Raw genomic sequence first — 16,427 nt, forward strand, 5'->3', positions numbered from 1 at the left:
GTGAAGAAAGTAGAAAAGTCAGTAGAGTTCATTAAGGGTGCTTTTGGCAGCTACCGAAGAATTGAAATTGGCTACTCTGGGAATTTGGTTTAAAGCTGGACAGATTTGCTTTTGTTATAGGGTCAGAGTTCTGAGGCCAAGTATTGCAAGTCCTCCTACTTTATTCTTCTTCAATAGTGCTTTGCTTATTTGGCCTCTTCCCTTTCCATGTAAAGTTAATGATTAGTTTTTCTATCTCTTTAAAGAATGCTGTTGGTATTTGGGTTGGGATTGCATTGTATTTGTAGATTGGTTTGGGTAGAATTGGCATTTTCACAACGTTGAGGCAACCTGTGACCATGCTATGTTTTTCCTTTTATGTAGGTCTCTTTTGGTTTCTTGCAGTAGTATTTTGTACTTTTCTTTGTAGGTCTTTTAAATTCCTGGTTAGGTTTATTCCTAAGTATTTTATTTTTTTAGGAGCTATTATAAATGGTATTGTTTTCCTGATTTCCTTTTCATCACTCTCTTTATTGGTATACAGGAATCCAACCGATTTTTCCATGTTTATCTTGTATCCTGCTACTCTGCTGGAAACCCTGGTGGCATAGTGGTTAAGTGCTACGGCTGCTTACCAAAGGGTCAGCAGTTTGAATCTGCCAGGCACTCCTTGGAAACCCTATGGGGCAGTTCTACTCTGTCCTATAGTGTTGCTATGAGTTGGAATCGACTCTATGGCACTGGGTTTGGTTTGGTTTTGGCTACTCTGCTGAATCTATTAGTTCCAGTAGTTTTCTCGTGGAGTCTTCTGGGTTTTCTATGTATAGTATCATATCATATGCAAATAAGGACAGTTCTACTTCATCCTTACCAATTTGGATGCCCTTTATTTCTTTTTCTTGCTTTATTGCTCTAGCAAGGACTTCCAGCACAATGTTAACAAAGAGCAACATTGTATTGTTCCTGTTCTCAAGGGTAATGTTTTCAGCCTCTCTCCATTAAGAGTAATGTTGGCTGTTGTTTTTGTATAAATGCCCTTTATTCGTTGAGGAATTTCCCTTCTATAGTTATTTTATTGAGAGTTTTTTTTTTTTATCAGGAGTGGCTGTTGGATTTTGTTGAATGCCTTTTCTGTATCAATTGAGATGATCATGTGATTATTTTATTTTATTTATGTGGTGGATTATGTTGATTGATTTCCTAGTGTTGAACCATCTTTGCATACCTGGTATGAATTCCATTTGGTCATGGTGTATTATTTTTTTTGATACGATGCTGAATTCTATTGGCTAGAATTTTGTTGAGAATTTTTGCCTCTATATTCACAAGAGATATTGGTCTGTAATTTTCTTTTTTGGTGTTTTTGTCTGGTTTTGGTATCAGGGTCATGCTGGTTTCATAGAATGAATTTGGAAGTACTCTTTCCATTTTTATGCTCTGAAATAGAGCAGTACCAGTGTAAGCTCTTCTTTGAATGTTTGGTAGAATTCTCCAGGGAAGCCATCTGGGCCAGGGCCTTTTTTTAAAAAAAAAATTTATTGTGGTTTAAGTGCAAGTTTACAAATCAAGTCAGTCTCTCACACAAAAACTCATATACACCTTGCTATATACTCCCAATCGCTCTCCCCCTAATGAGACAGCCCACTCCCTCCCTTCACTCTCTCTTTTTGTGTCCGTTTCATCAGTTTCTAACCCCCTCTACCTTCTCATCTCCCCTCCAGGGAGGAGATGCTGACATAATCTTGAGTGTCCATCTGATCCAAGAAGCTCACTCCTCACCAGCATTCCTCTCCAACCCATTGCCCAGTCCAATACCTGTCCGAAGAGTTGGCTTTGGGAATGGTTCCTGTTCTGGGTCAACAGAAGACTAGGGGGCCATGACCACCAGGGTCCTTCTAGTCTCAGACCATTAAGTCTGGTCATATGAGAATTTGGGGTCTGCATCCCACGGCTCTCCTGCTCCCTCAGAGGTTCTCTGTTGTGTAAACTGTCAGGGAAGGCCAGGGTTTTTTTTTGTTGGGAGGTTTTGTTTGTTTTTTTTTTTTTTGCCCTTTCAATCTCTTCTTCTGTTTTGGGTCTTTTTAGATTTTCAACTTCAGTTTGCGTTAGTTTGAGTAGGTAATGTGTGCCTAGAAATTTGTCCGTTTCCTCTAGGTTTTCAAATTTTTTAGAGTACAGCTTTTCATAGTATTCTTTTATGAACCTTTTTATTTCAGCTGGATCCGTTGTAATGTCCTCCATTTCATTTCTTATTTGGGTTATTTGCATCCTGTCCTGTTTTTCTTTTTTCATTTGGCCAGTGGTTTGTCGATTTTGTTGATTCTTTCAAAGAAACAACTTTTGGTTTTGTTGATTCTTTATAATGTTTTTCTATTTCATTAATTTCTGCTCTGATCTTTATTATTTCCATTCTTCTGGTAGCTGTGGGTTTCTTTCTATTTGTTCAAGTTGTGTAGCCAATGTTTTGATTTTATCCCTTTCTTCTTTTTTGATGTGTGCATCTATTGCTATAAATTGACCCTCTGAGCACTGCCTTTGCTGTGTCTCAAAGGTTTTGATATGATGTGTTTTCATCCATATTTGATTCTAGGAATATTTTGATTCCTTCTTTGATTTCTTCTATTACCCAATGGTTTTTAATCAGGGTGTTATTCAGTTTCCATGTATTTTTTTTCCCTTGCTTTTCCTGTTATTAATTTCTACTTTGATGATGTTGTGATCAGAGAAGATGCTTTGTATTATTTCAGTGTTCTGGATTTTGTTGAGGGTTGCTTTGTGGCCTAGGGTGTGGTCTATTCTTGAGAACGTTCCATGCGCATTGGAAAAGAATGTGTACTTTGCTGCTGTTGGGTGAAATGTCTATGAGGTCAAGTTGGGTGATCGTGGCCTTTAGATCTTCTGTATCTTTGCTGAGTTTCTTTCTAGATGTTCTGTCCTTTACTGAGAGTGGTGTGTTGAAGTCTCCTACTATTATAGTGGTATTGTTAATATCTCTTTACAGTGCTGTTAGAATTTGTTTTATGTATTTTGGAGCCCTGTCACTGGGTGCATATAAATATTTATTATGGTTATGTCTTGATGCTGAATTTTCCCTTTAATCATTATATAATGCCCTTCTTTGTCTTTTATGGTGGATTTTTGTTTTAAAGTCTATTTTATCTGAGGTTAGTATTGTCATTCCTCCTTTTTTTTGGTAGTTGTTTGCTTGATAAATTTTTTTCCATCCTTTGATTTTTAATAAATTTATGTCTTTGTTTCTGGGATATGTCCCTTGTAGACAGCATATTAATGGGTCCTGTTTTTTCATTCATTCTGTCACTCTCTGTCTCTTTATAGGTGCATTTAAGCCATTTACATTCAGTGTAATTATTGATAAGTCTCAATTTATCGCTGTCATTTTGTAGTGCTTTTTTTGTGGTGCATATGTTTTCTTTGTTCCTTTTACTTTTCTATGCTGAATCCTTTTGTTTTTGTATTTTTTTTTTGGTTCTGTAGATTTTGCTTTTACAGAGACTTTATGTTTTTCTTCTTGATTTTGATTGTGTGTTGTATTGTGTGTTGTCTTTCCCTTCACCTAAAATAGTTCTTATCTACCATCTAATTAGTGAATGCTCCTCTCCCTTCCTCCCTCCCTCCCCACTCTCGTAACCATCAAAGAATATTTTCTTCTCTGTTTAAACTATTTCTTGAGTTCTTATAATAGTGGTCTTATAGTATATTTGTCCTTTTGCAACTGACTAATTTCACTCAGCATAATGCCTTCCAGATTTCTCCATGTTATGAAATGTTTCACGGACTCGTCATTGTTCTTTATCAATGGATAGTATTCCATTGTGTGAATATACTGTAATTTATTTATCCATTCATCTGTTGATGGGCACCTTGGTTGCTTCCATCTTTTTGCTATTGTAAACAGTGCTGCAATGAACATGGGTGTGCATTTTTGTGTAAAGGCTCTTATTTCTCCAGGACATATTCCAAGGAGCGGGATTGCTGGATCGTATGGTAGTTCTATTTCTAGTTTTTTAAGGAAGCACCAAATTGATTTCCAAAGTGGTTGTACCATTTTACATTCCCACCAGCAGTGTATAAGTGTTACAGTCTTTCCACAACCTCTCCAACATTTATTATTTTGTGTTTTTTGGATTAATGCCGGCCTTGTTGGAGTGAGATGGAATCTCATTGTAGTTTTGATTTGCATTTCTCTAATGGCTAATGATTGTGAGCATTTCCTCACGTATCTATTAGCTACCTGAATGTCTTCTTTAATGAAATGTCTGTTCATACCCTTTGCCCATTTTTTAATTGGGTTATTTGTCTTTTTGTAGTTGAGTTTTTGTAGTATCATGTAGATTTTAGAGATCAGACGCTGATCAGAAATGTCACAGCTAAAAAGTTTTTCCCAGTCTTTAAGTAATGTTTTTACTCTTTTGCTGAAGTCTTTGGATGAGCATAGGTGTTTGATTTTTAGAAGCTCCCAGTTTGTTATCTAGTTGCTCTTCTGGTGTTTGTACATTGTTACTAATATTTTGTATACTGTTTATGCCATGTATTAGGGCTTCTAGCATTGTCCCTATTTTTTCCTCCACAATCTTTATCGTTTTAGGTTTTATATTTAGGTCTTTGATCCATTTTGAGTTCGTTTTTGTGCATGGTGTGAGGTATGGGTCTTGTTTCATTTTTTTTGCAGATGGATATCCAGTTATGCCAGCACCATTTGTTAAACAGACTGTCGTTTCCCCGTTTAACTGACTTTGGGCCTATGTCAGATATCAGCTGCTCATATGTGGATGGATTCATGTCTGGATTCCCAATTCTGTTCCACTGGTCTACTTACTGTTGTTGTACCAGTATGAGGCTGTTTTGACTACTGTGACAGTATAATAGGTTCTAAAATCAGGTAGAGTGAGGCCTCCCACTTCGTTCTTCTTTTTCAGTAAAGCTTTACTCATCTGGGGCCTCTTTTCCTTCCATATGAAGTTGGTGATTTGTTTCTCCATCTCATTAGAAGCTGTTGTTGGAATTTTGATTGGAATTGCATTGTATCTATAGATCACTTTTGGTAGAATAGACATTTTTACAATGTTAAGTCTTCATATCCATGAGCAAGGCATGTTTTTCTACTTATGTAGGTCTCTTTTGGTTTCTTTCAGTAGTGTCTTGCAGTTTTCTTTGTATAGGTCTTTTACGTCTCTGGTAAGATTTATTCCTGAGTATTTTATCTTCTTGGGGCTACTGTAAATGGTATTGATTTGGTGATTTCCTCTTCGATGTTCTTTTTGTTGGTGTAGAGGAATCCAACTGATTTTTGTATGTTTTTCTTGTATCCCGACACTCTGCCAAACTCTTCTATTAGTTTCAGTAGTTTTCTGGAGGATTCCTTAGGGTTTTCTGTGTATAAGATCATGTCTCCTGCAAATAGAGATACTTTGACTTCTTTCTTGCCAATCTGGATGCCCTTATTTCTTTATCTAGCCTAATTGCTCTGGCTAGGACTTCCAGCACAATGTTGAATAAGAGTGGTGATAAAGGGCATCCTTGTCTGGTTCCCGATCTCAAGGGGAACGCTTTCAATCTCTGTCAGTTTCTTATTCCATTCAATGCTTGATCCAGTTCTTTGTTCCTTCATTTGGTACTTAGGGTTGCAGAATTGAAGTTTGTATCTGTTTTACTTAGTTTTTTGGGTCTTTGCTGCAGAAGGATGGCGTGATTCTTCTGCCTATAGGGCCATGTTGGCTCCACCTCCTTTGTGTGGTCATTTGAGTTTTACAAGTGGTTTCTCTAATGGTATATCAAAATCATTTTTGTGTTCTCTCCAGATAGCTCTATATGGCAGTGTTCATACTGGTAATAGGTCTTCTGTAAACAGTCAACCAATGAAGAGCAACTGTTTTTTGATTTCTATCTTTATAGATTAGTTTTGTCTGTTCTTGTACTTTGTAAACATGAAATCATACAATATGTATTCTTTTCTGTCTGGCTTCTTTTGATTAACAAAATGCTTTTGAGACTTATCCATGTTGTTGCATGAATTAGTAATTCACTTTTTCAAATTCCTTAGTAGTATTCCATTGGGTGAATACATCACAATTTGTATATCTATTCACCTCTTGGTGGACATTTAGGTTGTTTCCATTTTTTTTTTTTTTTTGTTATTATGAATAAGGCAAATTCTTGCACAAATCTTTTTAGACACATGTTTTTAATTCTCTTTGGTAAATACCTAGCAGTGAATTTGCTATATCATAAGGTGGATGTGGAAAGCAAGTATACATTTTTAATTTGCAAAAACAAGTTTTCGTTAAAGAGAATAAAAGGGATTTGTGCATTGGCAGAAGCCAGATCTTGGGGACTATTTATAGAGTAGATTACAGACAAGTTTCCCCTTAACTTGGAAAAGAGATGGAAGTTCAAGCAGGTGGCAGGAAGTGGAGAGAGAGGAAGGAGGGCAAGGGTGTAGATGAGAGGCCTCAGGCTACTCCACTGGAGGCTGCGTGGTAGAAACCTCCAGAAAGGTTTGGGGGAATTTGGGTACATCAAGGCTTGTGTCCTACTTCTCTCTATGTCTTCTGAATGAACTAAGTCCCTTGTAAAAGCACCTCTGTGGGTGTGGTGTTGTATCTCATGTGGGCCTGGAGCAATTATTGAGATGGTCCAGGTATGTGGGTCTGCAGGCAGTCTTGTGGGTTCCTGTAACTCAAGCCATGAGTTCCTGGGACTTAATGACCTGGAGAATTCCTTAATGGATTCTTGCAGTGGAAGAGGCTGATGTTGGGACAGAAAGGCCCCAGATGTGAGGATCTTGTGACTGGAGGGAATGACAGGTTTATAGTCGTTAGCACTGATTTCATTATAATTCTCAAAAGACCAGGTGGGATCAACCACACCTCAGTGGCTACCAGTGCATAAGGCTCAGTGACTAGAGGCCAAACTATGCCCCAGGGAACACAGCAAGGACGTTGTCAGTGCACGAAAACAAGCTGGAAGCTAGAGAGAAGAAGATGCATTTTCCCTGATATCAAGATACTATTTAGGCCTGCAAAAGATGCAGAGCACACATGGGGATCAAGGGAGAGAAAAGGAGGACAGAAAGTGGAAGAAACCCTAACTGACTGTGTTTACTCATAAGTGACTAAGTTTGAACTGGGGTAATACAGTAATATTTAAATTAGTATGCAAAATACCTGAATCAACCTAAATTTGCCATAATGTGATAGAAATCTGGGATGACTGAAGGTTCGAGAACAATATTGGGCTAAGTTACAGAAATTAAATAAGTTGCGTTTTTGCATATCTGAGTTCAATTGTGTTAATTATGATCTTGCCTTCCATGTTAATTATGACCTTGCCCTGCATGGTAATGAAATCAGTATACAATTACTCAATTTCTCTGCTGTGCTAGGTCAGGTGTTATTGTTGTTGTGTGCCTTTGAGTCAATTCTGACTCATAGAGGCCCCACATGACAGAATAGAGCTGCCCCATGGAGTTTTTTAGGCTATAATCTTTATGGGAGCAGATTGCCAGGTCTTCTCTCCCGGGGGGAATCTGGTGGGTTCGAACAACCAACCTTACAGTGAGCAGCCAAATGCTTAATCGTTGTGTCACCAGGGCTCCTTTATGTGTTGTTGTTGTTGTCAGGTGCCTTCGAATCAGTTCCAACTCATAGTGACCCTATGTACAACAAAAGAAAACACTGCCCAGTCCTATGCCAACCTCACAATCATTGCTATGTTTGAGCCCATTGTTGCAACCACTGTGTCAATCCATCTTGCATGAGGGTCTTCCTCTTTTTCTCTGACCCTCAGCTTTACCAAGCATGATGTCCTGATCCAGGAACTAGTCCCTCCCGATAACATGTCCAAAGTACGTGAGATAACGTCCTGTCATCCTTGCTTCTAAGGAGCATTCTGGCTGTACTTCTAAGACAGGTGTGTTCATTCTTTTGGCAGTCCATGGTATATTCAATATTCTTTGCCAACACCATAATTCAAAGGCATCAATTCTTCTTCAGACTTCCTTATTCATTGTCCAACTTTTGTATGCATATGAGATGACTAAAAATACTATGGCCTGAGTCAGGTGCACCTTAGTCCTCAAGGTGACATCTTTGCTTTTTAACACTTTAAAGAGGTCTTTTGAAGCAGATTTGCCCAATGCCATGTGTTGTTAGAGGGAAACAAATGAGGCATGATTTCTCCTTTTAAGGTTTTTATAATGAAGTTATGTAAAGGAGTTGAAGCCCTGAGTGGTGGCAGGCTGAGTGGGAGAGGCCTAGGCGATAGTGAAGGGATAAATATGTCCCAGTGTGCTGGATACCTTGTGTTCTGCCTCTGTGTATTCAGAAGAAGGACAACCTGGTGACACTATTATTTAAATATTGGGTTCTTGAGGTGCCAGTATAGCCATTTGCAACCATGGGAGTGAATGTTTCAACCTGCATGTCCCAGACAGAAAAAGACGAGATATTCCATTCCAGTGCTGTGCGTGGGGCACAAGACATTGGGTGAAAATGTTATGAGGTGGAAAATAGTAAGGGTCATTAACTCCCTGCTTTGTCTTACAAAAGCCCCTTAAGGAAAGATGCTTGAGAAAAGTACACAGTGAGCCCATTAGCTGTTCATCAAAATGAGGAAGGAGACTATATTAGACTGGTTATGACATGGTTCCAGAGGCCTAGTAGATTTTGTGAGCAGGTAGATTACACCCCCAGCCCATGAAATATACTTTTCTTGTGCTGTGTTGTCATGGAATTTGGGATCCACATTTATGCCTTCGTTGGAAATTCCTGAAGACCAGATGACTAAAGATGAAAAAATTGTTGCCTGGTTTACACAAGTTCTTCTGTGACATGTGTGCTAGGGTCAACTGAAAATGAGCTGCTTTAATACGGCTGCTAACCTAAGGGCCGGGAGTTTGAATCCACAAGGGGCTCCTTGGAAACCCTATGGGGCAGTTCTACTCTATCCTATAGGGTCGCTATGAGTCAGAATCGACTCGATGGCACTGGGTTAATATTTATAGTCCTATTGCCATGAAGGGCAGCGAGGAATGGAAATTTTCCCAGTGGGCAGAACTTGAGGAAATATCCATCCTTGTCTACTTTACATGGAAGCAAAGGTAGCCTAGCTCATGGATTTGTGGACAGTTGCAACAACCTGCCTGTATTGTAAGAGCAGTGGAGTAAGTAAGATTAGAGAATTGGTGAGAACAATTTTAGAGACGGGCAATGTGAGTGGAACGTTCATTATGGCACAGGATAGTTGCTCAAAAATAATTTGTTGAATAAATGTAACCATAATATGAACTGTTCATGTTCCATTTAGCTGTTCATCAGATGGTCATTGGTATAGTAGATATTCTTAATGATCAAGTGGATATGTCACTCCGTAAATGCCATCTGTCTTCTTATTTGGGCAGCCCATATCAATATGGATTTATAGGATCCTATTTATTTTATATTTATACTTATAGGCTCCTATTTATTTTATTCAGTGAAGTCCCTGGGTGGAGCAAATTGTTAAGTGCTCAACTACTAGCTGAAAGGTTGGCGGGTCAAACCCACCCAAAGGCGCCTCAGGAGACAGGCCTGGGAATCTACTTTGGAAATGTTACAGCCTTGAAAACCCTATGGAGCAGTTCTATTCTCCACACATGGGGTGCCATGAGTTGGCATCTAAGCAATGACAACAACATTTTATTCAGTAGGTTAAAATCCATTACTATCATGATTTATTTTGATGTTCAGATTGTCCCAGGGTTGGCCAGTGGTAGTCCCTTCAACCTGGCTCTTCATCCCTTTGAACATGTCATCTTCATTCTTTGAGCACTTCCCTGCTTTCTGGTACAAGATGTTCCAGGCTCATTTTGCGTTTTCCCTGCCCTAGCCCTGGAATCAGTCATTTCTCTAAAGAGCCCTGGTTCATTTTAGTGGAGATGGGTATTTAGAGGTCAAGATCTTGGTGCTAAATGTGCTAATTGCTATTGGAGCATTGATGCTCCCAGGCCCTCTTAATGGACAGGACTAGAATTATATAAGGAGCCCTGGTTAAGTGCTTGGCTGCTAACTGAAAAGTTGACAGTTCAAACCCACCAGCCACTCCATGGGAGAAAGATGTGGTACTCTGCTTCCTTAAAGATTTACAGCCTTAGAAACCCTATGAGGCAGTTCTACTCTGTCCTATAGGGACTGTGAGTCAGAATCAACTCGATGGCAACAGGTTAGGGATTATATGTATGTGTGCAATAATGATATACATATGCATCTAAACGTGTTTTTATATCTGTGTATTAAAAACAGTGAATTCCTTCAAACCCATCCAGTTAATCCAACAGCACAGCATTCACTCTGGCTCCCATTTACTTGTCTGTTCAATCTGTAACCAATTTCTCATTGTTGTTGCTGCCATCTTCCCCACACGATGCTTCCCTCACCTGTTCTGATACCCTGTGCCACACCGCACCCTGGGGAGAAAGCCTTCCTCTCTCCCTACCTAGCTCCAACATCCTGGGTGTTGCCAAGCTCTCCTCCCAAAACATGGACTTTCTCCTCATTATGGGCTCTGATATCCTGCCAGGCCTCCCCAAGCATCGACGACCTCCTCACCCTGCTCTGACACATCATGTCTGGCCAGCCCTCCTCAGGACTGCCTTGCTCATGGTGCTGGGGCTCTGACTCCCCACACTGAACCACCCCTCTGTATGGGTACTTTCCTTACCCACTGTGACATTCTGTGCCTGGCAGTGCTTCAAGGAGGACAGCATTCTTACCTGACCATTCAGGCTCCAAAACCTAGCTCTTGGAGCAGATGTCTACCTTACTCTAACCCACCTGATGGCTTTAGAATTGAATTATAAAGGAAGTGAAGAAGCCATAGAGCTTAATTTTTATATTTTACATTTCCTTACTTTTTCCTGACACTTCCAGGAGCTCCTTGGCCTAATCATTAATTCAGACTTTGTCTATATCCATAATATTCATCCTAGTTATTAAGTTATTTAGGTTGTCTATTATATTTCCCAGGGTCCCTGGGTGATGCAAGTGATTTGCACTCAAGTATTAACCTAAAAGTTTCACAGTGGTTCTGTGAAAGAAAGGCCTGCTGACCTGCTTTCGTAAAAATCATAGCCAATAAAACGCTATGGAGCAGTTCTACTTTGTAACACCTGGAGTCTCCATGGATCAGAATTGATTTGATGGCAATAGGTTTTGTTTTTTTTTAATTATACTTTCCAAATCCTATATTTTTTATTGTGTTTTTTCTGTGTTAAAATGTATTACTGCTTTAAGGTACCAACATCTGGTGGAGCAGTGGTCAAGAGTTCAGCTGCTAACTGAAAGGTCAGCAGTTCGAATCGACCAGCTGCTCCTTGGACACCCTATGGGGCAGTTCGACCCTGTCCCATAAGTCCGTAAGTCGGAACCGACTTGACGGCAACGGGTTTGGTTTTTTGGTATCCATTGGATACTGGTTATTCAGCTTCTTGTTTCTGTTTGTTGCCATGTGGTAAATTTTATTTGTGATCTCATTCATCTATGGGAATTTGACCTCTTTCTGCTTTTATTGGGTATGCTGATAGGTGAGTGGGAGAGGGAGTTGTAGAAAGGAAGGGCAAAGCCATGTCTCTTAACTTGTGCTTCTCTTGGTAGAGTTTAGGGTGGGTGATTTCAGTCCCATTTGCTTCTTCCTAAGTAACACTATTTCCCTTCTTTCCCAATTCTTCTCCCAGGAAACATATCTATACGTCTGCCCTAGATGTATTTTCTATGGAAATTTTCTCTTTTAGCTTTAGTCACCTATTGTGCTTGGGCCCTGACTTCCCACTCTGGACCGCCCCCTCAGTGTATATAAGAGGAAGGGGAAACAGGAAACTCTTAAGTCTGGTTAGTCCAATTGTGCCTGTTTTTATCCACTTCTCATCCTAGCCAGGAACTGCAACCCCAATTATCTCAATCACCCTTGTGGTACTAGATGTTACTGTTTTGGCGGAGCAAGCAATGACCCACCCAGATCCTTGTGGTGGAAGAATGTTGTTGTGTCCTCGTGTTGATTTTGACTCATAGGAAATAGCACAATGCAAAACCTTTCACCCAGCTTATTCCCACGCTTTTGGTGCCCAGTCCTCTGACCTTCCTGTCAGTTTCCTTTTCTCACCAGGACACAACTGTCCTCTCTTTCCCCAGAGGATTCTTAGTCTTAGTCTTGACTTCAGTTATTCATATCCACACCTTTTTACTTTTGTGGCTTCTCCAGGAATTGGCTGGAGGAGGAAGCAAACAACTTATGGGAATGTGCCACCTTGTCCCTGAAAGACTGCCCACTTCCTGGACACCCAGCTTCATGTCTCACAGCTGGAATATCTCAGAATTTCCATTTATGTGTTGTTGTTAGCTGCCGTTGAGTTGGCCACTGATTCGTGGTGACCTCATGTACAATGGGATTGGACTGTTGTGATCCATCAGGTTTTCACTGGCTGATTTTTGGAACTAGATCTCCAGGGCTTTCTTCGTCTGTCTTAGTCTGGAAGCTCCACTGAAACCTGTTCAGCATCGTAGCAATGTGCAAGCCTTCACTGACAGATGAGTAGTGGCTTTAATTGAGGTGTGTTGGCTGGGAATTGAACCTGGAACTCTCACATGGAAAATGAGAATTCTACCACTGAACTACCTGGCCTCTCATTTATGCAGACCCCTTGGATTAGCCTGGTCCTTATTATTTCTGGATCCACGGCATGGTTATGGTAGCTGATTTAGCTAAAGGACAATCTGTAAGTCTTGGGTCTTCACTAAAGTTGAAAGATTTCACAATAACATGGGTTACGAGGGCTCCACTTGTTCAGAGGAAACTACAGCCAGGCAGAACGTGGCCATGCTGAACCATGTAGCATTATACTCGGAAGACTTGGGAACCAGCGTCTGGATAATAGTTCTGTTGGTAGCTGAAACACAGTTACTGGGGCGAAGTAAAAGTTCCTTTTTCAGAAGGGCTGACACAAGCCAAGTGAAATCTCAATGACTGAGGTACTAAAAAATGTCCAAATAACTACTCATGAATAGGGACCAGTTTAGGAGGTCAGTTAAACTAATTGAGGCTCATGGCTTCGGGGACATGAATCAGGAAACATGACAAAGAAAAATTTGTTATGCGTGCGGGGAAACTACATGTGAGTGAGAGGTTCAGAGCTGGGTTTGATTTAAAGGCCAAAGGGGAGCGTAGATTTGGTTCCACTAACTACTGAACCTGATACGGGAGGTGATATAAACCTATACAGACTTGGCTTGTCAAACCTGAAACAGAGTAACTATTGTGTGCGTATTTTTAAGGAATGGCTCAGGGTTAAAAGGCAGTTAATGAATGGATGGGTCCCGCTAACATTCCAGCTCTGGATAAGGCAAAGGGAGAGAAATTCAAGAGAGGAGAGAGGGGGCTGCCCCAAAGCCCCTTTCATCTCAACGACCGTACAGTTATTCCTCAGGAAAGACGAAACTGGGGTCAGGAAAATGGCAAACGCGTGGAAGTTTCAAGGATCACGGAAGTATTACAAAGGTCACAAAATTGGTCTGAATTTTCTTGCATCTTTATTTCCGATGGTGCACCAAGTAGCTCTATGAGTTCACGTCTTCTCATGTTTTTCTGTTTAAATAGGAAAACAGACTTATGCTTTAGGCTTTGGAAATTCTCCCTGGATTAATACAGGTCATTTTTATCTCGGGGGAAGCCCAGAAGATACCTTCTCTTTCAATGCCTCTCCTGTTCTATTGATTAACCTCCCATTCTTTCTTTCATTCACTGAAAACTTAGTCATTGCCTGCTATGGTGCCAGGCACTGCAAAGATTCACTAGGGATATAAAAATATGTAAAACAAAATTTTTGCTTTTGAGTTTACTTCCAAAGCTACCATTTTTCTCACTCTCTTGGAAATCACCCATAGCATAGCCCTGTTAGGCTCCATAGACGTTTCATGGTCCGGGAAGTAATCAAGTATGAGCTGGGAGCTTAGTAGTATGAAATAGTATGTTTCTATGGAGAGTTCACAGATTTGGGAGTTCAAGGATTGGGTTTGGGTGGCCTTGTGCGTGTAAGATGGTCAAGCTCTGGGTGACCGTTAGATCTGGTTAGAATCTTGGGCCAGCTAGTTACCTCTACGAGGCTTGGTTTCTTCATATGCCACTTGAAAATAATGATACATGCCTTGCTTAGGGTGATTTTAATTTTAAATTGTATCAACATATGTAAATTACTTCATACAGTGCCTGGCAGATTGTAATTGTTCAGTAAATGGTAGCCATTATTTTCTTTCTGGATTTTCGAGTTCCTAACTGCAAAATGATCCTAAGATTCAACCCAATTGTTAAACACTTTCGATTAGGACAATCCTCCCTCTTCCAACCCCAAACCAGGGACGGCCCCTAATCTATGTCTATCCTGGGATTTTGGAGCCTTTCCTTTTCCAACTCCCAAGGACCCAGAACAGGACTGGATTCCTTACCGTATTTTGTATTCTTTAACACAGGCTACCTCACATTCTATTTTGAGCTTGTAGTTGTTAAGGTTACCATCACAGCCAGAGTAGTAAAAACTCTCACATCTCCTGGAGGTTTTGTTGTAGAAATATCGAAAGTGAATTTCAAAACAGCTGCCAGAATTCATTCCCATTAGGCAGGGATCTGTGTGAGAGATTGCCATTAGTTTAGAGGTGGGTGGTTAGGACTCAGCAGGAGGGCTTATCTTTATGGGCACTTACAAATTCATCACTTTAGCCTGAAAACATTCCCATATTTGAGGTCACAAGAGAACCAACTGGTTTTCCCTTGGAATTAGGGCCACTTGGCAAAGTCGCCCTTAGACAATGCGAGCACATGTAACAACTCTAGACTGTGGTCTTGGTTAGTGACTCGAAGAAGCAGTGAGCAGGAGAGAGGAGGTTCTACCACTAGCTTGTGCAATGTGGTGAGGTGCCCCCAACTTCACATCTTCCATTTTATTAAAGATGACTCATCTCCTGCTCCTCCTTATCGTCATCGCCCCCTCCTCTTCCTGCTCAGGCAGGGCACAGAATTCAGAATGCTAACTCCGCAGTTCTCATGCATTCGCTACACCATCTATACCATAAGGGCCCTCTGCTATCCTTGAAGCACTGGCAAAGAATACCAATATGCATATCCCTGGAGGGGATGCCTCTTTGCCCCTCATAGCCTGCCATCTTTTCTCCTTCCCAGAGGCCAGCCTTCTGTTTTTATTGATGAGACATGTACTAAGTATCCCAAACAGCCACAATTGTGGCTGTACTGGCAAATGTGGGGATTGTTGCCCTCCATACCCACCCCAAGCTGCCAGGCTGGGATTTACTTCCTGGGAAAACTAACCATTTAAGTACAGTTGCATACATTGGGTGCATACATTATCTTATTTCATACTCACAGCCACTTTCTGAAGCAGATACCTTCCTGATCACCATTTTACACATGGAGAAACTGAGGAAAGTGATTGAGTAACATGTATAAGGGCACATATCTGTTAAGTGGCAGGGCTAGAATATGGAGTGTCCAACCCACAGCATAGACTCTGCCACCTTTCCATGCTCTGGAAGCACTGAGCCTGTACATGCTGCCTGAGAAGAAGCCTTGTTGGCTTTTCACATTGACTCTGTGAGCTCCCCTAAACAGGGACCACCACGTTCAAGTGTTGCTAGATGCCTAGAGCCCCGACATTCAAAATGCCTTAACTTGCTCAGTCTTCATCCCCCTTTCACTCTCATTCTAATATATATTTTGATGGTCTGGAATCTTTGAAATTTGTCAAAAAATCCCTAATTCAAAATACTTTCACCTCTTTGGACCTCCTTAAAAAGAGATTCCCATCGGGAAAGGACTTACTTGCATCATAGTTTGTTTTCTTCTCATCCAACACCCACAAGAGCCCTGAGTCAAGGGACTGATGATCTATGAGAATTTGCAGGAAGAGTGGACCTGCCTGGACCACCCGGATAGCAGATTTAGTCAGCAATTTCTCCCTTCTCTCAAACTGGATTTGGGATTTCTTTTCCACCTCAGGTTCATACCTGTGAGCTTTCCGCACGTCATCTTATTAATCTTATTAATACCACCCATTAATGGGACAATCAGCCAGGAGAAGATGAAGAGCCCTAGGAGAAATCTTAGCTTAGCAGGCTTCATGCTGCAGCAACCAGCAGGTAGGAGAGTCTTGGCATCAACTGATGTTGTATTTTGGGCTTGATACTTGAGAGAACTTGAGCCCACCTCCTCCAACGGCCTGGACTGGGTATTTCTAGGTGATGAGTTGAGCAGTGAATGCTTGGGTTCTCAGCCATGAAGCTGAAGGTCCCAGGCTGATTAGACCCCTGATAGTGAGTTCCATGTTCATCCAGAAACCATAGAAACTGAAGAGTAAGAGCAACTGCATATGTTTAACCATGGAGGGTAAAATC

At 40.8% G+C, this 16,427-nt stretch overlaps 1 protein-coding gene across 1 annotated transcript; it reads right to left on the reverse strand.

Moving 5' to 3' along the window:
• Positions 1-12,794: 12,794 nt before the first annotated feature.
• Positions 12,795-16,155, reverse strand: SPINT4 (serine peptidase inhibitor, Kunitz type 4). Its single transcript, XM_049870091.1, has 3 exons — positions 16,041-16,155; positions 14,469-14,646; positions 12,795-12,906 (listed from the first exon to the last, which is right to left on the reverse strand). The coding sequence occupies exons 1-3, from the start codon at positions 16,153-16,155 to the stop codon at positions 12,795-12,797; spliced, it is 405 nt and encodes a 134-aa protein (XP_049726048.1).
• Positions 16,156-16,427: the final 272 nt, after the last annotated feature.

The sequence above is a fragment of the Elephas maximus genome, chromosome 25 (genome assembly GCF_024166365.1).
Source record: "Elephas maximus indicus isolate mEleMax1 chromosome 25, mEleMax1 primary haplotype, whole genome shotgun sequence".
Classification (NCBI taxonomy): domain Eukaryota; kingdom Metazoa; phylum Chordata; class Mammalia; order Proboscidea; family Elephantidae; genus Elephas; species Elephas maximus.